Below are 23,524 nucleotides of genomic sequence, written 5' to 3' on the forward strand. Positions count from 1 at the left end.
TACCAGGGGGACTGAGTACCTTGTCCATGATCACCGCTGGTTCACAAGAAGGACCCGTCTCATTCCCTTTCTAAAGTCCTAAGGTGCCCACTCACATGTTCTTCTGCACAGACAAACACAGCATTCCATCTCAGGGCCAGTTAACTTGGCTCACTTGAAGCTGTGAGCATTGAGAAGCTATGCAAAGAGCCTGCTACGGGGGGACCCTAGTGCCCTCCAAGGGTGCTCTGTGTGTAGTGGATGAAGCAGATCGCTGGCAGTATCCACCATGTGCACAGGCCAAGAGAAGCTTCCAGACTCAAGTGCTCCCTTCCTCCAAGTCCACCCTTGACTACAGTTCTAGGTCATAATTTAGCAGACAGATTTTATTTTAGCTGTTCTTTCATTGTAATGGTCTTTCGAAAAAGCTCATGTTGACAGTATGAGTCACTGTAATTAAGAAGTGATTTTCAGGTATAAACTAGAATATCCTCACTGATCTAGAAAAAGTTAAAGTCGAATCATACAAAACTATTTTCTTTGCTAACCTCCCACTCAAGATGTCAGCAAATTTGGGAAATACAGCAGTGGTCACAGGACTAGAAAACATCAGTTTTCACTCCAATCCCAAAGAAGGGCAATACCAGATAATGTTCAAACTACCATACAACTGCACCCATTGCACATGCTAGTAAGGCTATGCTCAAAATCCTTCAAGCTAGTCTTCAAAGTATGTGAATCAAGACCTTCCAGAGGTACAAGCTGGATTCAAAAAAGGCAGAGGAAGCAGACGTCAAACTGCCAACATCCACTGGATCAAAGAAAAAGCAAGGGAATTCCAAAAAACATCTACTTCTGCTTCATTGACTACACTAAAGCCTTTGACTGTGCGGAGCACAACAAACTGAAAAGTTCTTAAAGAGATGGAAATATCAGACCACCTTACCTGTGATGGCTTACAGCAAATGGTGTCAGATTCCTGATCTCCAAAAAAGATTTAGCTTTAGAACCAGGGACCAGGCTTGATCACTCCAGAGCTTTTGTGTACCAGAGTTTTATTAAAGTATGTAAAGGAATAGAGAAAGCTTCTGACATAGACATTAGAAGGGGAACAAAGAGTGTGCCCTCACTAGTCTAAGCAATGGAGTTATATACTTTTTTAATTGGTTATTACAATAAATCAAAAGAATGTCTCAAGGTTATAAAGATCTTTCTAGACCTACTCCCATAATTTACATTTAAATATGACAGAATTAGAACTAACAATATAAAGATCTTACTAGAGCCACTCCCATGATATACATTCTAAGATAACAGGATTAGTTAGGAGGTTTTCAAGGAGAAGCTGTCTTCAAGCAGGATACATTGTTGGTATGTAATGCTTAGTATAGAGTTTGAACTGAGTTGTTTGTTGTGTAATCATCAGTTCTCCACTTAAAGAAAAAAGAAACAAAAAAACATTTTATGTAACCAAGACTAAGGAATGGAAAGGGAAAAAAGGCATTTGTCCTTTCCTCCTCCTTGAGAATTTCAGACCCCTATCTCTTCCTCAGGGACCCTGGATTTCTTATCAACCTGCCTAGGAATTGACTCTCTCACCTGTATCCTGAGAAACTTGTATGTAGGTCAAGAAGCAACATTTAGCACCAGACATGGAAAAACAGACTGCTTCAAAACTGAGGAAGGTGTATGACAAGGCTGTATATTTTCACGCTGCTTATTTAACTTCTATGTAGAGTACATCATGCAGAATGATGGGCTGGATGAATCACAAGCTGAAATCAAGATTGCCAAGAGAAATATCAACAGCCTCAGATATGCAGATGATACCACTCTAATGACAGAAAGTGAAGAGGAACTGAAAAGACGCTTGCTGAAGGGGAAAGAGGAGAGTGAAAAAGCTGGCTTAAAACTCAACATTTAAAAAACTAAGATCATGGCATCCATTCCTATCACTTCATGGCAAATAGAAGGGAAAAAGTGGCAACAGTGACAGATTTTATTTTCTTGAGCTCCAAAATCACTGCAGACATTGACTGCAGCCACAAAATTAAAAGATGCTTACTCCTTGGAAGGGGAGCTATGACAAACCTAGACAGCATATTCAAAAGCAGAGACCTCACTTTGCCGACAAAGGTCCATATAGTCAAAGGTATGGTTTTTCCAGTAGTCGTGTATGGATGTTAGAGTTGGACTATAAAGAAGGATGAGCACCAAAGAATTGATGCTTCCTAACTGTGGTGCTGGAGAAGATTCTTGAGAGTCCCTTGGACAGCAAGGATATCAAACCACTCAATCCTAAAGGAAAACTATCCTGAATATTCATTTGTAGCATTGATGCTAAAGCTGAAGTTCCAATACTTTGAAGTTTCAGTACCTGATGTGAAGGCCAACTCATTGGAAAAGACCCTGATATTGGAAAAGACTGAAGACAAAGGAAGAAGTGGTTAGCAGAGGATGAGATTGTTAGATAGCATCACCAGCTCAATGGGCATGAATTTGAGCAAACTCCATGTGATAGTGAAAGACAGGGAGGCCTGGCATGCTGCAGTCCATTGGGTCACAGAGTTGGATATAACTTAGCAATGAGCATAACATAACGTACAGCCTTTAAGGCAAACTTTTAAGAACAATTAATAATACTTTGGTGTAGGTGATTGATTAGAGACACTGCATTAAATATATATTGATCAGTATTATTGGAATGGAAGGAAGCGTTTGTGATTGTGTGCTGTTTAAACATGTTGATTATAATAAAAAATCAGAACAAAATCTTGCTTACCACATTGAATCCCAGAAAAACTGTCAGTCATCTGAAGTGCCGAGATATTTTACAAGCATATATTTTATTGAACATGCTAATAAATATCAAAGTGTTAAGAAGTTTCATGTGGGATTACCTTAATTTTAATTAATTTTATTGGCACCTAGTTGTGTTAGTTTCTACTGTCCAGCAATGTGAATCAGTTATATGTATACACATATCTATTATTGATGCTATATTTAAAATAGATAAGTAATGAGAACCTCCTGTATAACTTAGGTAATGCTATGCTCTTTGGTAACCTAAATGGAAGGAAATCCAAAAAAGGGGATACAAGTATAGAGATTATCTTAAATGCTGTTTGTATTGCCCCCATATAAATAGTATGATTTATACTATACAAAGGCCACATTTTCTACGTATACACCCTCCCACACATATAAACATGATGTTTCCTTGTTTTCAATGAAAAAATCATGTAAGAGAAGATAATCATGATGATGTGATCACTAATTTAGAGCCAGACATCTTGGAATATGAAGTCAAGTGGGCCTTAGAAAGCATCACTACGAACAAAGCTAGTGGAGGTGATGGAATTCCAGTTGAGCTGTTTCAAATCCTGAAAGATGATGCTGTGAAAGTGCTGTACTCAATATGCCAGCAAGTTTGGAAAACTCAGCAGTGGCCACAGGACTGGAAAAGGTCAGTTTTCATTCCAATTCCAAAGAAAGGCAATGCCAAAGAATGCTCAAACTACCGCACAATTGCACTCATCTCACATGCTAGTAAAGTAATGCTCAAAATTCTCCAAGCCAGGCTTCAGCAACACGTGAACCATGAACTCCCTAATGTTCAAGCTGGTTTTAGAAAAGGCAGAGGAACCAGAGATCAAATTGCCAACATCCGCTGGATCATGGAAAAAGCAAGAGAGTTCCAGAAAAACAGCTATTTCTGCCTTATTGACTATGCCAAAGCCTTTGACTGTGTGGATCACAATAAACTGGAAAATTCTGAAAGAGATGGGAATACCAGACCACCTGACCTGCCTCTTGAGAAATCTGTATGCAGGTCAGGAAGCAACAGTTAGAACTGGACATGGAACAACAGACTGGTTCCCAATAGGAAAAGGAGTAGGTCAAGGCTGTATATTGTCACCCTGCTTATTTAACTTCTATGCAGAGTACATCATGAGAAACGCTGGACTGGAAGAAACACAAGCTGGAATCAAGATTGCTGGGAGAAATGTCAATAACCTCAGATATGCAGATGACACCACCCTTATGGCAGAAAGTGAAGAGGAACTCAAAAGCCTCTTGATGAAAGTGAAAGAGGAGAGTGAAAAAGTTGGTTTAAAGCTCAACATTTCAGAAAACGAAGATCATGGCATCTGGTCCCATCACTTCATGGGAAATAGATGGGGAAACAGTAGAAGCAGTGTCAGACTTTAATTTGGGGGGCTTCTAAATCACTGCAGTTGGTGACTGCAGCCATGAAATTAAAAGATGCTTACTCCTTGGAAGAAGACTTATGACCAACCTAGATAGTATATTCAAAAGCAGAGACATTACTTTACCGACTAAGGTCCGTCTAGTCAAGGCTATGGTTTTTCCTGTGGTCATGTATGGATGTGAGAGTTGGACTGTGAAGATGGCTGAGCACTGAAGAATTGATGCTTTTGAACTGTGGTGTTGGAGAAGATTCTTGAGGGTCCCTTGGACTGCAAGGAGATCCAACCAGTCCATTCTGAAGGAGATCAACCCTGGGATTTCTTTGGAAGGAATGAGGCTAAAGCTGAAGCTCCCGTACTTTTAACACCTCATGCGAGGAACTGACTCATTGGAAAAGACTCTGATGCTGGGAGGGATTGGGGGCAGGAGGAGAAGGGGACGACCGAGGATGAGATGGCTGGATGGCATCACAGACTCGATGGACGTGAGTCTGAGTGAACTCCTGGAGATGGTGATGGACAGGGAGGCCTGGCATGCTGCGATTCACGGGGTCGCAGAGAGTCGGACACGACTGAGCGACTGAACTGAACTGAACTGAACTGAACTGAAGGAGAATGCCATGGTTAAATACGTAGAGAGAGGTTAGTTTTGGAAAGAGCTCTGGCGGGGCGGGGGTAGCACCTGCAGGCCTAGGGCTGGTTTCAGCATTGTCATTCCAGGATTCCTTGCGATGTTTTCTAACTGGTACTCTTCTACTCCCTTGGCTTGTTCCATGCAGAGCATATGGTGTTGATTATGTGTCAAGCTCTGACGAGATTTTGTAGTGCAACTAGTTACAGTCCTGCATTAATGTGAGACCCAAGGAACCTCTTCCTAATGACTGAAAGGGACACTTTGATTCTAGCTGCTTGTAGATGAGGAAATACACTAGGAAGTGTTATCTTGAGCTAAAATTGCTCATCACTGATTTCATTGGCATTAAAAGTCAATGCCTTTGCCTTCCAACACTGTCTGGGTTGTTGCTTGTGATGCATGTGAAGCATGAATCCAGATTTTCAACTTGAGAGAACTGACAACATAATATCCACACTTGTCAGTTTCTTCTTCATTCAGAGATTTTCATTGTCAAGCCCAGTGCTAATTGCTGGTGATGTAGACAGATAAAACAGAATTACTCTTCTGCAGAAGCTTGTAGTTCAGCATGGCAGTGGGTCAGTTCTTGTGGTTGTAGATGAGAGGGTCCTGGGCACTATTCACTGTCTATGTGAGCTATTAAATCTCAGAGAAGCACTCACACAAGCCAGGATCAATGGAGGTGACCAGCAAATGATGCTTCAGAGCTTTGAGGACTAGACCTAGGTGTGTGTTTATCTGCTTTAATGCCCCTCCTCTCTACAGATTCTTGTGAATCACAGAGAATTACATGGCATGTGGGGTAACATAAGACCTTGCTGGAGAGGCCTGGACACTATTTTTCAGCCAGAATGCTCTGGATTTAAAAGTCTTTATAATCTGGCTGTCAGAAACTAAAGCATGTGCATTAAGCCAAGCAATGATTTGTCCAGTACTAACTTGACGCTAGTAAAGGGTACTTGATTCTCCTACTCGAGCATGAGAGTATTGAATTAAAATGCAATCCAATCATGAACCATAAAATTAGTTCTTCCAAATGTGTCCTCTCCGTTTAGGAGTGTGTGAACCTGTATGTCAGTCTGTCAAGCAGCATTCGTGGTTTCCATGCACATCAGAAGAGCGATGGGAGAGGAAAAGGAAGAGTTAATCTCTGTGAGGGAACTAGACAGCCCTGGGGGTGGCTACCAAGCACTGTGATAAGCTTTATTTAGTTAAGACTTTTTCATCGAGAAAAGCTGGATGTTCTCCAGTATGATGTGATACATTTGCATTCTTTCTTCTAAAAAGCCCACATCCGTACCAGTGGTCCCTTGCTATGAGCACTCATGATGTTCCAAGAGGCAAGTGGTCGAGCCTCTCCCATAAGTGTTCCAGTGTTGACCACTTACTGATGGTGTGAGGGCTCAATGCTGAATTCCACTAGAATGTAAACACAGTTTTTCCGGCATTAGGAGGGTTCTGTCCATGCCCTAAGATTGTTTGACTGGGGCAATGTGGCTGGCACCCCTGTACTCCCAGTGTGGACCTGAGAAGGCACCACTTCATCTCCCTTGGGGCCTCCCTGGTAGCTTACATGGTAAAGAACCCTCCTGCAGTGCACGAGACCCAGGCTCAATCTGTGAGTTAGGAGGATCCCCTGGAGGAGGAAATGGCTCCCCACTCCAGTACTCTTGCCTGGAGAATCCCATGGACCGAGGAGCCTGGCAGTGTACAGGTCATGGGGTTGCAAAGAGTCAGATACAACTGAACGACTTACAGTTTCACACTTTCCTGTCCCTCACCCATGATGTCTACTCAAAACCAAGCCCGGTCACTTGCCTTCCAGACACTCAGGGTGTCCACTCAGGCTGTACAACCTAGAAAGACAGAGTCAGTCACCAAGTGCTTCAGAGCAAGACCAGACACCAGTTCCTCTGTTAGGGCAGATTCAAAGCTGAAGTCACCACAGGCACAGGGATGAGAAAGCGGGACAAAGCTCCGGTGCCACATCCTGTGACATGTTCCGATGGAGAGAGGACATCCCCAGTGAACTGCGACACGTGCTTTCAAACTCTGCACGCGGATTGGGAGGGAGAGAATATGGCAGCCCCTGGACCTGGGAGGTGCGGACGGCTAGTGATTCCATTTTGCATGAACAGAGAGAACTCAGCTTGATGCAGATAAACGACCTGGGCACAAGTGGAATCTTTTGTCTTTAATGTAAAGGTAAAACTTGGAGAAAAAATGATGGTCTGGCAGTGTCCACTCAGCTTTCTATAAACTGTGTCGCTTTCTAAAGAGTTGTATGAAATCGTGTGTTTCAAAGTTTGGATTTCTTGTTAAAATTGCTGGCATATGAACAGAACTCAGTGACCAGGGTGCTTGTGCTGTGGGTTCTCCCCAGGTCTATGATGGAAAAGACAGCTCGTCGCGGCCCCTGGGTGCCTTCACTAGGAACGAGCTGGTGGGGCTCGTCCTGAACAGCACCTCCAACCACCTGTGGCTGGAGTTCAACTCCAATGGATCCGACACGGACCAGGGCTTTCAGCTCACCTACACCAGTAAGTGCTGTGCAGGTTAACCCTTTCACATTACTTTTATTTTCTCAGGATACAGCTGTTACTTCACTAATATGATACCTTCTAAATATCGATTTTTTTTTCCTGGGCCCCCTCCTGTGTTTTTGGATCACTGTTTAATTCTGTGAATTGTTCAACAGGCAGTAAATTTAGACACATTATCAGAAGCAGGAGTTTGAAGCATATTTATTTAGGCATATTCATATTCTCTTAACATGGCTGTACGTGAAAAGAAAATATCATGACACTGAAGAGATATTAGGGTTAAAGTGATTGTGATTTAACGCACCTGACAAAAATTCATAGACGTATGTATGAAAGATTTTGAATGAATGATACAACTAATAGTAATAGTCTTTGAATGCCTATGACACATTGATACTTTTCTGTTAAATCTATTACATTCTATACATTCTGGAAGATAGATTACATGTGTGTAAAATATAATAAATAATTTATACATATAAATACACAGGTACACACATATGGGTGAGTGTATCTCAACTCTATGTTTTAAGCTCTTTCTTCTCACAAATAATTTCCTATGAGAAAACTAAACAGAAGTAATTGCAGCAGGTGTCCAAGTTATCAGGTAATGAGTCAGTAGAACCAGGATTGGATCTGTAGCTCACACTTTTGTTTTGTTTTGTTTTTTTAACTTAAAAAAAAAAAGTATAAACCAGTTAGCAATGTTGTGATAGTTCAGGTGAACAGCAAAAGGATCCACCCATACACCTATGTGTGTGTGTGTGTGTGTGCCCATTCTCCCCCAAACTCGCCTCCCATCCGGGCTGCCACACAGCACTGAGCAGAGTTCTCTGTGCTACACAGCGGGTCCCTGTTGGTTATCCGCTTTAAATGTGGCCCTGTGCACCTGTCCATCCCAAACTCCCCAACTATCCCGTCTCTCCACCCCTCACCCCTGGCAACCATAAGATTGTTCTCTAAGTCTATGTAGCTCACAGTTTTAAGCAGTGTTTTTGTGTCCCCTATTAATGTAATTAATATAAGTTAATATGGAAATGGCTTTTTTAAAAGAAAAAGAAAGTTAAAAATGTAGCTATTTGGTATGGGTAACTAATTAAAATTGAGTAATAAATTAACTAAAATGCTTAAAATCTGTAAGACAGCGCAATTCTTCACTGATTTAATGATTAAAAATCTTTGTGATACCAAATACTATGACATAGGAAATTAAAATTTTTGGATTTTGAGCATGAAAGTATGTTCATGATTATCAAGACTGATTCCTTTATCTGATAGATGAGCAAATGAAGGCCTGAAAAAGATAATAACTACCCCAGACACAAAGCTAACCCAGATGCCCTAAAGGAAGATTAATTGCCTCAAATCCCCCTTGGTAGGTTAAATTGCATTTGAAGAATTATAAGCCTTTTGGGAAAAACAGAATTACAGTCTCAGGGACATGATGAGAAAGCAAATGTTTCACTTTCATAAAAATAACCATTTAAAAGACTCCATGAAGTGAAACCATATTAGTTATATTGTATGCAAATAAATTGCTAGCAATTATATTACAAAATAAATGTATGATTATAATTTTTGTTTACTAGAATTCTACTTTTCAGAATTTCATGCTCAAAAAAGTTTCAAAGAGTTCTTGTCAAGCCAGTTTGCTCCGCTTGCAGATAAAATGTAAGCCAGCCTGATCTCTTTTTATTCCTGCTGCGGGTTTTTCATCAAATGCTCATCAAGTGTAACTTATTGCTTGTATGTGTCAATACTCACTTCCTAGCTCTTACCCTGGTCTTGCAGATTAGAGGAACATGGGTACTAGAGAAGGAGAATAGTGTGAATACTCTCCAGGTAACTTTCTGAGTTTCCTGGAGTAAGGGCAAGCTCCAGGACACCTGGATTTCCTCCGCCTCTTATATTGTGTTAGCTTCTCTGACAAATCGTGCTTCTTACAATGCTTTGTCAGCGAAGAGCTGAAAACCGTGGTCCTCTCTCTTCTCCGCCCTGGTGTGGCGGTTACTAAGTTTCATAGAAATGTATCATGTGTGATACGTTATACCACATTATTTCTCAACCCTGGTTACCCCATCCTATTTTCTCTCTAACAATTTCAAAGAAGATAATTTATTTTTTTTTAAAAAAGAAACTTTTTATGTTAGAGCATAGCTGATTAACAATGTTGTGATAGTTTCAGGTGAAGAGAGAAGGGACTCAGCCACACATATACAATGTCCTTTCTCTGTCAAACTCCCCTCCCATCCAGGCTGCCACATAGCATTGAGCAGAGCTCTCTGTGCTATACCGTAGGTCCCTGTTGGTTATTCATTTTAAACCTAGCAGTTTGTACACGTCCATCCCAGACTCCCTAAGCGCCCCTTCGCCTTACCCTCCCCCTGCAACCGTAAGTTTATTCTCTAAGTCTGGGAGTCTCTTTTTATCTTGTAAGTCCATTTGTATCTCTTCTTTTTAGATGTCCCATATAAGGAGTGACACGGCATTTCTGCTTCTCTGTCTGACTCACTTTGCCCGGTATGACGATCTCTAGGTCCACCCATGGTGTGCAAATGGCATCGTTTTATTCTCTTTAATGGCTGAGTAAAATTCCAGTGAATGCTGCGGTATATATGGACCACGTCGTCTTTGTCCATTTTTCTGTCAATGAACACTTAGGCTGCTTCCATGCCTCAGCTACTGTGAACAGTGCTAGAGGGAACACTGGGGTGCATGTACGAGATCAGTAATTTTAAATTTATGAACATTCATTTCATATAGTCTCATGGTCATGCAAGAGACATCAGGAAGCAGATTCACACCTGCTGAAGTTTATAGTCACTTTATTTCTTTATCACTGAGATGGGGGCTACTGAACTGTTTCAAGAATTCTGACTTTCCCTTTATTTTCCAAGTGGCATTGAAGAAAGCCCATATACCCTAAAATCCTGTGACTGGGGTGCCATTAGTGGTTGTAGGCTTCATCTGTGTGTCATGCTCACCTTCCCTGGTCAAGAAGAGTGGCTTCAGTGTGTTATTCTCAGTCCCTCCAGCCAGCTCGTGGTGTCTGTCCCTGGGTCTCCATGTCACTCTCCAGTCTGTTAGAACTTTTGCTTTTCCTCCCATTTCTAAGTAACTTTGAGAAAATTTGAAGCCATGGATCTATTCATGGGCACTTTCCAATTATGTGAACTTTTTTTTTAAATATAAATTTATTTATTTTAATTGGAGGTTAATTACTTTACAATATTATATTGGTTTTGCCATACATCAACATGAATCTTCCACAGGTATACATGTGTTCCCCATCATGAATCCCCCTCCCTCCTCCCTCCCTATAGCACAAACTTTCTAAAAGAGTAAGAAAGAAATATTGGTGACAGCATTAATTCAGCTGTTAGTCAAATCAACTTGATGGGAGTAGCTCTCTTTCCTGCCTGTTTCCCTCTTTGCCCTCCCCTTCAGTCCCTGGGTGGGGAAGATCTCCTGGAGAAGGAAATGGCAACCCACTCCAGTACTCCTGCCTCAAGAATCCCACGGATGGAGGGGCCTGGTAGGCTACAGTCCATGGGGTCGCAAAGAGTCGGGCACGACTGAGCGACTTCACTTCACTTCACTTCAATATTACAGATGCTCCCTGGGTATAAGTCTTGTTTCCAAGATTTTCCTGGAGCTAGAACACACTGCCAGATGGAAAAAAAAAAAGATATTTATAATATAGAATGGATGGTGCTGATGGTTATAATCAAAATATTATTAATTGCTCTTTAAATTCTTAGGTTTAGACACTCAGTAATTAAGATCAGTCATGGATGTGCATTGGAAGGACTGATGTTGAACTTGAAACTCCAATACTTTGGCCTCCTCATGTGAAGAGTTGACTCACTGGAAAAGACCCTAATGCTGGGAAGGATTGGGGACAGGAGGAGAAAGGGACGACAGAGGATGAGATGTCTGGATGGCATCACCAACTCAATGAACATGGGTTTGGGTAGACTCCAGGAGTTGGTGATGGACAGGGAGGCCTGGCTTGCTGTGATTCATGGGGTCACAAAGAGTTGGACACGACTGAGCGACTGAACTGAACTATGAAATTCCAAGCTCATTCAATATGACTAAATACCCTGATCAACTCTTCATCTCTGAAAGGTGGTTTGGAAATAATTTTGTTGTTATTGTTCAGTTGCTAAGTCTTTCCAGTTCTTTGCAACCCAGTGGACCACAGCAAACCAAGCTTCTCTGTCCTTCAGTATCTCCTTGAGTTTGCTCAAACTCATGTCTATTAATTCAGTGATGTCATTCAACCATCTCGTCCTCTGTTTCCCCTCCTCCTTCTGCCCTCAGTCTTTTCAACATCAGGGTCTTTTCCAGTGAGTTGGCTCTTCAAATCAGGTGGCCAAAGTGTTGGAGCTTCAGCTTCAGCATCAGTCCTTCCAATGAATATTCAGGGTTGATTTCCTTTAAGGTTGACTGGTTTGATCTCCTTGCTGTAAGGGACTCTCAAGAGTCTTCTCCAGTACCGCAGTTTAAAAGCATCAATTCTTTGGTGCTCCAGTTTCTTTATGGTCCAACTCTCACATCTGTATATGACTACTGAAAAAACCATAACTTTGACTATACGGATCTTTGTTGGCAAAGTGATGTCTTTGCTTTTTAATAAGGTGTCTAGGTTTCTCATAACTTTTCTTCCAAGGAGTAAGTGTCTTTTAATCTGTGGCTGCAGTTGCCATCCACAGTGATTTTGGAGTCCAGGAGAATAAATGGTTGAAAACCGTTTTGAGCAAATTATTAAAGCTTAAGGCTATTGAAAGACACTTTCAACTATTTTCAAAAGACTTTTGTAATTGCCTCTTGCTAGTTAATTGCATTACTTAAGGAAACGTTCATATTTAAATGTTTCAAGTCCATAATTAATCTACACACAAGTGGATTAGAAAATGTCAACAGAGAGTAAATATATAGCTTAATAAACGTCTTGAAGGTTTTCAAATGAGTACAAATCATATTTGTATATCCTTTAATATTTAGAGCATACTCCCCAGTACCTTGTAATTTTACCATCTTGACAATTCCGGGTCTTGATAAATAGCCCCCATAACTCTCCTTCATAAGTTAGAAACTTTTAATTTTCCAAATATGTAAGTGCTTTGCTGAAACATCCACAAACAGGTTGTTGCAGCCTAGATCCCATCCAGGTCTTTTCAACAAAGGTCAGCACTGTCAATGGCCTTGTTTTAAAATATTTCAGATGATCTCACAGATGAGATCCCCATTAATTGACTGATATTTATATATGTAAAGGCACTAGCAAGGGAGGAAAGCCAGGCATCTTTGGGACAAGTAGGAATAAGTATATTAGTGCCGACTTAATGAGCAAGTACCGCTTTCTGAGTAGAAAATTAGAGCAGCGTACAGCTGAGAGAGCAATATCTGGTTTTAAAACAAAAATAAAAACACTGTGTTTTCTTACAGATTTGTCCATTTTCATAATAGATTATAGCCCTCTAATGCTGCAATTATGTCAAATAGAAGCATAACCCATAAGCTTGTCCAGATCAAGAAGTGTGGCTGCTGTTTTTTAATTCCCCTCTGTACTTCACACAGGTGTCTGATCTGCAGTGTAAAAAGCTTAGACTGGATCTCCATTATTCACACTGTATTCTGCAGGGCACAAAGATTCTGCAGAGCTTTCTCAGGGCAATAAGAGCTTCTCCTTATTTAACATAAGCATTTTGTTTTATTCCAGTTATTATAACATTCTTCAAATGTCAGGAAAAGTCATATTGCAATGGATTGCTATGTCTTCTAAATATTTCAGCAAATATTTTTTGAAGGAAAAAATATTTGGAAATTTTAAAAAATCCTTGTTGAATTCAGAATTCTTTAAAAAATATATTGACCCCTTTTGATTTCTGAAAGGATGTTCCCAGAATAGACACTCCTCAGAAACAGTCTCCCACATGATTCTCTGGCCATATACAATTTACTGATTTAAATAAAGGGGAGTAAACAAAACTCAGTCACAATTCAACAAAAATTCTTGCTCTCTGGGGGTGTTGTGAAAGAACTGTGTTTTAGAGCTGTTACTCTGGGTCAATTTGATAGGTCTGTTTGCCAGTTAATCAGAGACTGCCTATGCAGTGCTTGCGTACTGGATGTCTAGACTGTACTGAGACAGAGAAAGGAACAGCCATGATTCCTATTCAAGGATAAATAGCTTAGTATAGTCAGGTGTCACCCTTGTTGAAACCTGGTCAGTAGAAATGTGACTACATCGTCACATTCTCAAATATGGGATGGACCAGCAGGAGGTACTGCAGGAGTTGGATCTTGGCCCTGATTCCCATCAACCATATGTCAAAATCCTTTGATTTTTGACCCCTAATATATTTGACCCTTACTACATTTCATCTTTACGTGAGTCTGTTCTTCTCTCCAAGAAAACTATAGTTCCTTCAGGATAATATGTGATTCTAATATCCCAAGATTAAGACATATATGTGACATATATGTGTGTATATATATATATGTGTATATATATACACACATACATACATACATACATACATACATACACTGGAGAAGGAAATGGCAACCCACTCCAGTATTCTTTCCTGGAGAATCCCAGGGATGGGGGAGCATGGTGGCTGCCATCTATGGGGTCACACAGAGTCGGACATGACTGAAGCGACCTAGCAGCAGCAGCAGCAGAAGCAGCAGCATATATATACAAACACATAAATAGATGCATATATAAATACATACACATATAATTATATGTATGTATATATATATATATATATATATATATATTATATATATATATATATATATATATATCAGTTCAGTTCAGTCAGTCAGTCATGTCCAAGTCTTTGCACGAATTGCAGCACGCCAGGCCTCCCTGTCCATCACCATCTCCTGGAGTTCACTCAAACTCATGTCCATCGAGTTGGTGATGCCATCCGGACATCTCATCCTCTGTCATCCCCTTTTCCTCTTGCCCCCAATCCCTCCCAGCATCAGAGTCTTTTCCAATGAGTCAACTCTTTGCATGAGGTGGCCAAAGTACTGAAGTTTCAGCTTTAGCATCATTCCTTCCAAAGAACACCCAGGACTGATCTTCTTTAGAATGGACTGGTTGGATCTCCTTTAGAATGGACTGCTTGGATCGCCTTGCAGTCCAAGGGACTCTCAAGAGTCTTCTCCAACACGACAGTTCAAAAGCATCAATTCTTCGACACTCAGCTTTCTTCATAGTCCAACTCTCACATCCATACATGACTACTGGAAAAACCATAGCCTTGATTAGATGGACCTTTGTTGGCAAAGTAATGTCTCTGCTTTTGAATATACTATCTGGGTTGGTCATAACTTTCCTTCCAAGGAGTAAGTGTCTTTTAATTTCATGGCTGCAATCACCATCTACAGTAATTCTGGAGCCCAGAGAAATAAAGTCTGTCACTGTTTCCACTGTTTCCCCATCTATTTCCCATGAAGTTATGGGACTAGACGCCATGATCTTAGTTTTCTGAATGTTGAGCTTTAAGCCAACTTTTTCACTTTCCTCTTTCACTTTCATCAATAGGCTTTTTAGCTCCTCTTCACTTTCTGCCATAAGGGTGGTGTCATCTGCATATCTGAGGTTATTGGTATTTCTCCTGGCAATCTTGATTCCAGCTTGTGTTTCTTCCAATCCAGCGTTTCTCATGATGTACTCTGCATATAAATTAAATAAGCAGGGTGACAATATACAGCCTTGACGTACTCCTTTTCCTATTTGGAACCAGTCTGTTGTTCCATGTCCAGTTCTAACCGTTACTTCCTGACCTGCATATAGGTTTCTCAAGAGGCAGGTCAGGTGGTCTGGTATTCCCATCTCTTTCAGAATTTTCCACAGTTTATTGTGATCCACACAGTCAAAGGCTTTGGCATAGTCAATAAAGCAAAAATAGATGCTTTTCTGGCACTCCCTTGCTTTTTCGATGATCCAGCGGATGTTGGCAGTTTGATCTCTGGTTCCTCTGCCTTTTCTAAAACGAGCTTGAACATCTGGAAGTTCATGGTTCACGTATTGCTGAAGCCTGGCTTGGAAAATTTTGAGCATTGCTTTACTAGCATGGTAGATGAGTGCAATTGTGCAGTAGTTTGAGCATTCTTTGGCATTACCTTTCTTTGGGATTGGAATGAAAACTGACCTTTTCCAGTCCTGTGGCCACTATCAGTTCAGTTCAGTCACTCAGTCATGTCCTACTCTTTGTGACCTCACGGACTATAGAATGTCAGACTTCCATATCTTTCACCAACTCCCAGAGCTTGCTCAAACTCATGTCCATCGAATCAGTGATGCCATCCACGCATCTCATCTTGTCGTCCCCCTCCTCCTCCTCCTCCTTTCAATCTTTCCCAGCATCAGGGTCTTCCTCAATGAGTCTGTTCTTCGCATCAGGTGACCAAAGTATTGGAGATCCAGCTTCAGGATCAGTCCTTCCAATGAATCTTCAGGACTGATTTCCTTTAGGATTGACTGGTCTGATCTCTTTGCAGTCCAAGGGACTCTCTCAACAGTCTTCAACACCACAGTTCGAAAGCATCAATTCTTTGGTGCTCAGCTTTCTTTATAGTCCAACTCTCACATCCATACATGACTACTGGGAAAAACCATAGCTTTGACTAGACAGACCTTTTTTGGCAAAGTAATGTCTCTGCTTTTTAATATGCTGTCTAGGTTGTCATAGTTTTTCTTCCAAGTAACAAGCATCTTTTGATTTCATGGCTACAGTCACCATCTGCAGTGATTTTTGAGTCCACAAAGATAAAATCTCTCATTGTTCCCATCTTTTTGCCATGAAGTGATGGGATCCATGCCATGATCTTAGTTTTCTGAATGTTGAGCTTAAAGCCAACTTTTTCACTCTCCTCTGTCACTTTCATCAAGAGGCTCTTTTGTTCTTCACTTTCTACCATAAGGGTGGTGTCATCTGTGTATCTGAGGTTATTGATATTTCTCCCAGCAAACCTGAGGCTTGTGCCTCATTCAGTGTGGCATTTTGCATGATGTACTCTGCATATAAGTTAAATAAGCAGGGTGACAATATATAGCCTTGACGTATTCCTTTCCTGATTTGGAACCAGTCTGTTGTTCGATGTCCAGTTCTAACTATTGCTACTTGACCTGCATACAGACTTCTCAAGAGGCAGGTCAGGTGGTCTGGTATTCCCATCTCTTTAAGAATTTTCCACAGTTTGTTGTGATCCACACAGTCAAAATCTTTGGTATAGTCAATAAAGCAGAAATAGATGTTTTTCTGGAACTCTCCTACTTTTTTGAACATCCAGGGGATGTTGGCAGTTTGATCTCTGGTTCCTCTGGCTTTTCTAAATCTAGCTTGAACATTTGGAAGTTCATGGGTTACATACTGTTGAAGCGTAGCTTGGAGAATTTTGAGCATTACTTTGCTAGCATGTGAGATGAGTACAATTGTGCAATAGTTTGAGCATTCTTTGGCATTGTGTTTCTTTGGGATTCGAATGAAAACTGACCTTTTCCAGTCCTGTGGCCACTGCTGAGTTTTCCAAATTTTCTGGCCTATTGAGTGCAGCACCTTAACAGCATCATCTTTTAGGATATGAAATAGTGCAACTGGAATTCCATTATTTATTTCACAAATAAATATGTATTACATTTATATTTATTTGTGGTTATGGCAGATATACCCTGGAGAAGGGAATGGCAACCAACTCCAGTATTCTTGCTGGGAAATCCCATGGACAGAGGAGCCTGGTGGGCTGCAGTCCATGGTGTCGCAAAGAGACAGACACAACTCAGTGCCTGAACCGCCAGCACCATGGCAGATCTAATTTTCCAGAGCAAGGAGAGAGATCTTTGAAAGCTGCATTACTCCTAGAAGGCTCCAGACGTTTCTTTCCCTCATGCTAGATGCCCTTTGCCTCATTCCTTAAGATCATTCTTAAATGCTAGTTTTTGTGTAAAGGTTGCTCTGCTGTTGAGAATCATCTGCCCTCCTGCATCCCCCAGGCCCCGTACATTTTTTCTCTGTATCTTTTGTTTTTACCAATAGAAGGTGAGGTTTTCAAGAGGGGTAATCTTAACTTCATCTTCTGTTATCACCTCCAGAGTCACTTAGCATATGATAAATTGTTGACCTATATTTGCATGGAAGGACACCGATTACAGATGTGTAGAGTTGAATGTTATCTTTGAGCTCATGAGATAATGAATACAAACGTCTGAACAGAAAGGAAGATGAATGATGAGGAGAACAAGGAAAACAAAATGAGCTGCAGGAACCTGGTTATGGACACCTTTGAAAGCTAGTCAGAGGTGTTGGTCAACATGACAGCTAGGCCATTATTAATAGTACTGGAGGAACAAAATCAATAGAAGTCTAGGATTGAAAGAAGAGGATGATAACAACCTCAGCACTGTCTATGCTATTACTAACCGTGGGTGTTCTGAGAGTAAAGGAGGAGAAGCTACATGCTGACTTTTACAATAACACATAACGGGACAGAGCAGAAATATGCACTCATTTTTACTTATAAATGAAGTAGTCAGATTGCATATTGTACATATCTTTTAAAAGAAAAAGAAGCAAAAGGAGGGATGCCTTGGGAGGGTGGTGTGGGATAGTCAGTAGTCACCGAAGGACAGATTAATGGGCCTTGAAAATGGAAGTTCTTTAGTGACCCCAGCCCTTCCCCACTGAGAAGTGTCTGGCTCAGAAGCCTAACCGAGTAGATTCTAGAGTGTTACCCCCTGGGAAAACAGTGCTGGTGTGGAGATGGAGTGAGTAGGCTGCCCTCCCTTCAGGTGACCGACTTCATTTAATGAATGACCCTTGCTCTCACACCATGGTTATCAGTCAAAATTCTCAACAGGATGAGGGTGTCAGTGTGACTCTCCCAGTAGAAAGATAGCAGCTTGTGTTGACAGAGGAATTCTAGTACATGGACTGACTCCATTCATTGTTTTATTTGTTTTTATTTTGTGTTGATTGATTAAGCTTTACATCTTTACTTACTTATTTGTAATTGGAGGATGGTTACTCTACAGTGTTGTGTGAGTTTCTGTTGTATGGTGAAGTCAGCCAGCTGTATGTATATATCCACATAGAGTGAGTGAGGGAACGTCGCTCAGTTATGTCCTACTCTTTGTGACCCCGTTGACTATACAGTCAATGGAATTCTCCAGGCCACAGTACTGGAGTGGGGAGCCATTCCCTTCTCCAGGGGATCTTCCTAACCCAGGGATAGAACCCAGGTCTCTTGCATTGCAGGTGGATTCTTTACCAGCTGAGCCACCAGGGAAGCCCGTATCTGTCTGTAGTACACATATCCCCCTCCCTCTTGGGCATCCCTGCTACCCCCACCTCCCACCCCTCTGGGTCATCACAGAGCACCGAGCTGAGCTCCCTGTGCCGTGCAGCAGTTTCCCACTGGCCACCTGTCTTACCCACGGTAGTGTATATATGTCAATACTACCTACTCAATTCGCCCCACCCTCCCCATCCCCCCTGTGTCTGCATGTCCATTCTCTGTGTCCTTGTCATCTACTGTTTTCAACAAGGAAAGCGACATTCTACTGTTGTGCATAAGTCTCAAGACCCCCCCAGTGAGATGAATCTATTTAGGGTAGAGAGCGAGGTGTGTGACCTGACAAAGCCATCCATCCTTTAAGAGGCAACCTGTTAGCTTCCCTGGGGGACTCACCCCACTAGCTGTGGCAAGCCTTATGTCTTCGTTTCTGACGTTTACAATATAGGCTGTGGAGCAGGCAACCCATGGTCAGGGACATCTGTGAAACACTGGAGACAAAGGAGCTTGAGGGAACAGATGAGGAAGAACATTCCAAAGAAGCTCTGAGAGGCTGAAGGTGAACCAGGAACCTGCAGGGTGGGGCTGCTCTGGTCCACACAGCCCCTTTGGACACTGTATTTATTAAAAAGAAAGGGGTGGAGAGTGTTTGTTCCAGGAAGTCAGGGCCTTAGGGGCACAGCTGCACTGGGCAGCGCTGAGAACCAGCAGACCTCACAGCCCAGAACCCAGAGACCCTCCCGCACCGAGGCCACGTAGTTTGCAGATGACTGTGTTCAGTTTGGGAATAAGAAACTGGGTCTGTCCTGTCCTGCCCCGCAACCAATTCTCTCTCGTGGCTGAGTAATTTCCCTTCTTTGGTTTCCTAAAATTGTTCAGCCTACCCCCAACCCTGAATTATCTATTTGAGATGAGAATCCAAGAGAGAAACCCCAGAGTTCTCCTACAACTGGAATCTGGAAGAAAAGGATGTGTTCATTGCACAGAATGTCCCCTCCGTCCCCTCCACTCCAGCCTCTGAGGCCATCGCCCCTCATTCACCCTGTTTGCCAAAGTTGGTTAGGAGGCGGAGGTGCATGACTCTCAGTCTAAAAACCCACATCATATTCTGTGGAAGCGAAAATCAGAGCCCAGAGCCTCAGCTGTCATCTGGATTTTTCTAACATGCTGATAGAATTAAAATGACGCCAACACTAAATACACTATTATAAATGACACCACAGCTCTGAGTGTGAATATATCCTCAAAGCCAATAATGAAATACTAAGCATCGTCACCTTCATACTTCAAAACAAGTCACAAATTTTGCAAGTATGACGTGTAAACAGACACAGTGAGCAATCAGTTACTGGGAACAGAGCTGAAGGTACAGAATAGGATAAATCAGAGGCTGAAATTTGAAGACCTTGAGACCATGGATTGATAACAGGAGCTAATTCTCCAGCGTTGGGTGGTATCCTAAGTGGGTGTATGTAGTTTACGGGTGTCCCTCATCCTGCCCATCTTCACCCAGTTACTTTAGGAGTCACTGTATTTATTTGGGGTTTTTCCAGCTTTACTGAGATGTCATTGGCACATAATAAGTTTAAGGTGAACAATGTGATGATCTGATACATGTATACATTGTAAAGTGATTGCAATAAGATTCAGTTAATGCCACTCTCACCTCACATAATTGTATCTTTGTGTGTGTGGTGAGATCTGCCTATTTCTGATTGAGATTCCTCTAGTAGCTTTAAGTCCCTGACCATGAAGGATATTTAGGTGGACAATGATGCACTCATGTCGTAATTGCTTTTTTTTTTTTTTTTGATAACTAGATTTTTGAAATTCCATACGAGCTAATTTGCCGTTCTAAAAGCAAGTTCAGGCCAAGTTTGTGTATAACAAAGACATTCACAAATTTCTCAAACATCTTAGTTGTAATATTTGTAAGCATTGCTGTTTTTCTAATGCAACCTATCATGTTATTCTAAGAATAGTATTTATCACATCTTCAGTCTTTATGTTCTAGAAAATCATGTCAAAACAGTGTTTGGTTCAATGGGTAGTTTAAAACTTATTTACAACTGTGCTGCAAATGAGGGGAAAGAGGGGAAAGTATGGTACGGGGTTAGGAAATAACCAACTTGCACGTAAGTCCGCACAACAGCTTTTTACTTCTTTTCAATGAAGATTAAGATTGTGGCAAATCTATCTTGCTGCTTTGGTGTCTGCTCATGTGATACTCGGAGAAGGCAATGGCACCCCAATCCAGTGGGGAGGAGCCTGGTAGGCTGCAGTCCACGGGGTTGCTAAGAGTCGGACACCACTGAGTGACTTCACTTTCACTTTTCCCTTTCATGCACTGGAGAGGAAAATGGCAACCCACTCCAGTGTTCTTGCCTGGAGACTCCCAGGGATGGGAGAGCCTGGTGGGCTGCCGTTTATGGGGTCACACAGAGTCGGACAGGACTGAGTGACTTAGCAGCAGCAACAGCAGTAGCACGAGATACTAGAGTGCTGATTTATAATTTGTAAGTGAAGATTCATGGAGCTAGAAATTGCTCAAAAACTCAGCAGATGAAACTGTTGGAAAATGTGACTAGTATTACTTGATTTTCCAGTTAACTAGAGGATAATTTTATAAAGGTTTTATAAAATAATAGGCAGCTGTTTTGTGAATTTAGTCTATTCTCAGAAAAAAATGAGTTATGCACCCTTAACTTTATTATCCCTAGGTTAGATTTACTTTAGTTTGGGGGTTATTATTAAAACATTTATCCCATGAAGTCTTATCAAGTACAGCAAAGCAACTCTCACCTGTGAAGAAAAAAAAGAAAAGATAATTTTTACTAGGCTTCAAACTGATATTATTAAAAGGTCTATATGTTGAGTAAAAATTAAATTGTATACTAAAACTTTATTGTGCTGTGAAAAAGATGGTATTATAAACAGAGAAAACTGTTCATAGCATGACTTGCAAATGATAATATGTTTATGTGATTGCATTTTTTGAAACCTTGCCTATCAAAATATCAAGCCTTCTCCATACATTTCTAATAAACTTACACCTTCTTGTAAGAATTCTGAAAATCATATTTTTGCTCTGATTTTGCAAGGAAAGCTTATGCATAATGCACTTTGCAAAATAAAATGACTTTCAATGAAAAATCTCAACAGAAAAAGGAGTCCAACAGAGAAAGATGCAGATGGTTAGTCCCTGCAAAGAACTGTGTATTTATTGTAAAATAAGATGAACATTTTATGAAGAAGAAAAGCATCTCTGGGAATGCACATTAAAAAAACAGTTCCCAGCTCCCAACCCAAGCATACAATGCATGATTTTCCTTAGAAAGTTTTGTTTTTATTGATACATTTTTAGATAAACATCAAAAGTATAAGTGTTAGTTGCTCAGTCATATCCGAGGCTTTGAGGCTGCATGTACTGTAGCCTGCCAGACTCCTCTTTCCATGGGATTTCCCAGGCAAGAATACTGGAATGGGTTCCCATACCATACTCCAGGGAAACTTCTTAACCCAGGGAAGTTGCATTGAACCTGCATCTCCTGTATTGCAAGCAGATTCATTACCATCTGAGCCACCAGGGAATAGAAGCCCCAGAAATGTTTAATGCTTATAAAATTTCATTAAGAAAATATTTGTAAAGTAAAAAAAATAATACTAAATAAATAAATAAAATAATCAAATAATAATTTTTTAAAAAAAGAAAACTATTTGAGGCCAAACTTGACAGCAGTTCTAAGAAGTAAAGCTTGGGCTTGAGTCTGTTTAACAAAGAGACTGAAACCCTCCTATCATTGACTGCCTCATGGTGAGTCTGCCCTAAATACCAGACATGAATCTGTGTCTGTTTTCACAGGGAGGAAAAAGCAAAGGACTTTTTTGACCATCTTAATAGAGGAAAGTGATATGGGTGTTCCTTAATCAATTTATTCAGTGTCAAGAGCAAATTCGAGATATACATGAGTATGCGAGCGACGTTTCTTGTCTTCTAACTGGATATTTTATCATCTTGCTCCCTTCTTAGTATGTTGTTGCTGTGCAGTCACTCAGTCGTGTCCAGATATTTCAGTTCAGTTCTGTCACTCAGTCGTGTCCGACTCTTTATGACCCCATGAATTGCAGCACGCCAGGCCTCCCTGTCGATCACCAACTCCTGGAGTTCACTCAAACTCATGTCCATCGAGTCGGTGATGCCATCCAGCCAGCTCATCCTCTGCCGTCCCCTTCTCCTCCTGCCCCCAATCCCTCCCAGCATCAGAGTCTTTTCCAATGAGTTAACTCTTCGCATGAGGTGACCAAAGTATTGGAGTTTCACCTTTAGCATCATTCCTTCCAAAGAACACCCAGGACTGATCTCCTTTAGAATGGACTGGTAGGATCTCCTTGCAGTCCAAGGGACTCTTCAGAGTCTTCTCCAACACCACAGTTCAAAAGCATCAATTCTTCAGTGCTCAGCTTTCTTCACAGTCCAACTCTCATATCCATACATGACTACTGGAAAAACCATAGCCTTGATTAGATGGACCTTTGTTGGCAAAGTAATGTTTCTGCTTTTGAATATGCTATCTAGGTTGGTCATAACTTTTCTTCCAAGGAGTAAGCGTCTTTTAATTTCATGGCTGTAGTCACCATCTGCAGTAATTTTGGAGCCCAAAAAAATAAAGTCTGTCACTGTTTCCACTGTTTCCCCATCTATTTCCCATGAAGTGATGGGACTGGATGCCATGATCTTAGTTTTCTGAATGTTGAGCTTTAGGCCAACTTTTCACTCTCCTCTTTCACTTTTATCAAGAGGCTTTTTAGTTCCTCTTCACTTTCTGCCATAAGGGTGG

General features: G+C 41.2%; 1 protein-coding gene across 1 annotated transcript in view; it reads left to right on the forward strand.

Annotated features, from left to right (window-relative positions):
• CSMD1 (CUB and Sushi multiple domains 1) overlaps positions 1-23,524 on the forward strand; it is a 2,085,346-nt gene that overhangs the window by 1,721,710 nt on the left and 340,112 nt on the right. The window contains 1 exon segment of the mRNA XM_018042044.1: positions 7,208-7,364. Within this exon segment, the coding sequence (XP_017897533.1) occupies positions 7,208-7,364 (157 nt within the window).

The sequence above is a fragment of the Capra hircus genome, chromosome 27, assembly GCF_001704415.2.
Source record: "Capra hircus breed San Clemente chromosome 27, ASM170441v1, whole genome shotgun sequence".
In the NCBI taxonomy this organism is placed as follows: Eukaryota; Metazoa; Chordata; class Mammalia; order Artiodactyla; family Bovidae; genus Capra; species Capra hircus.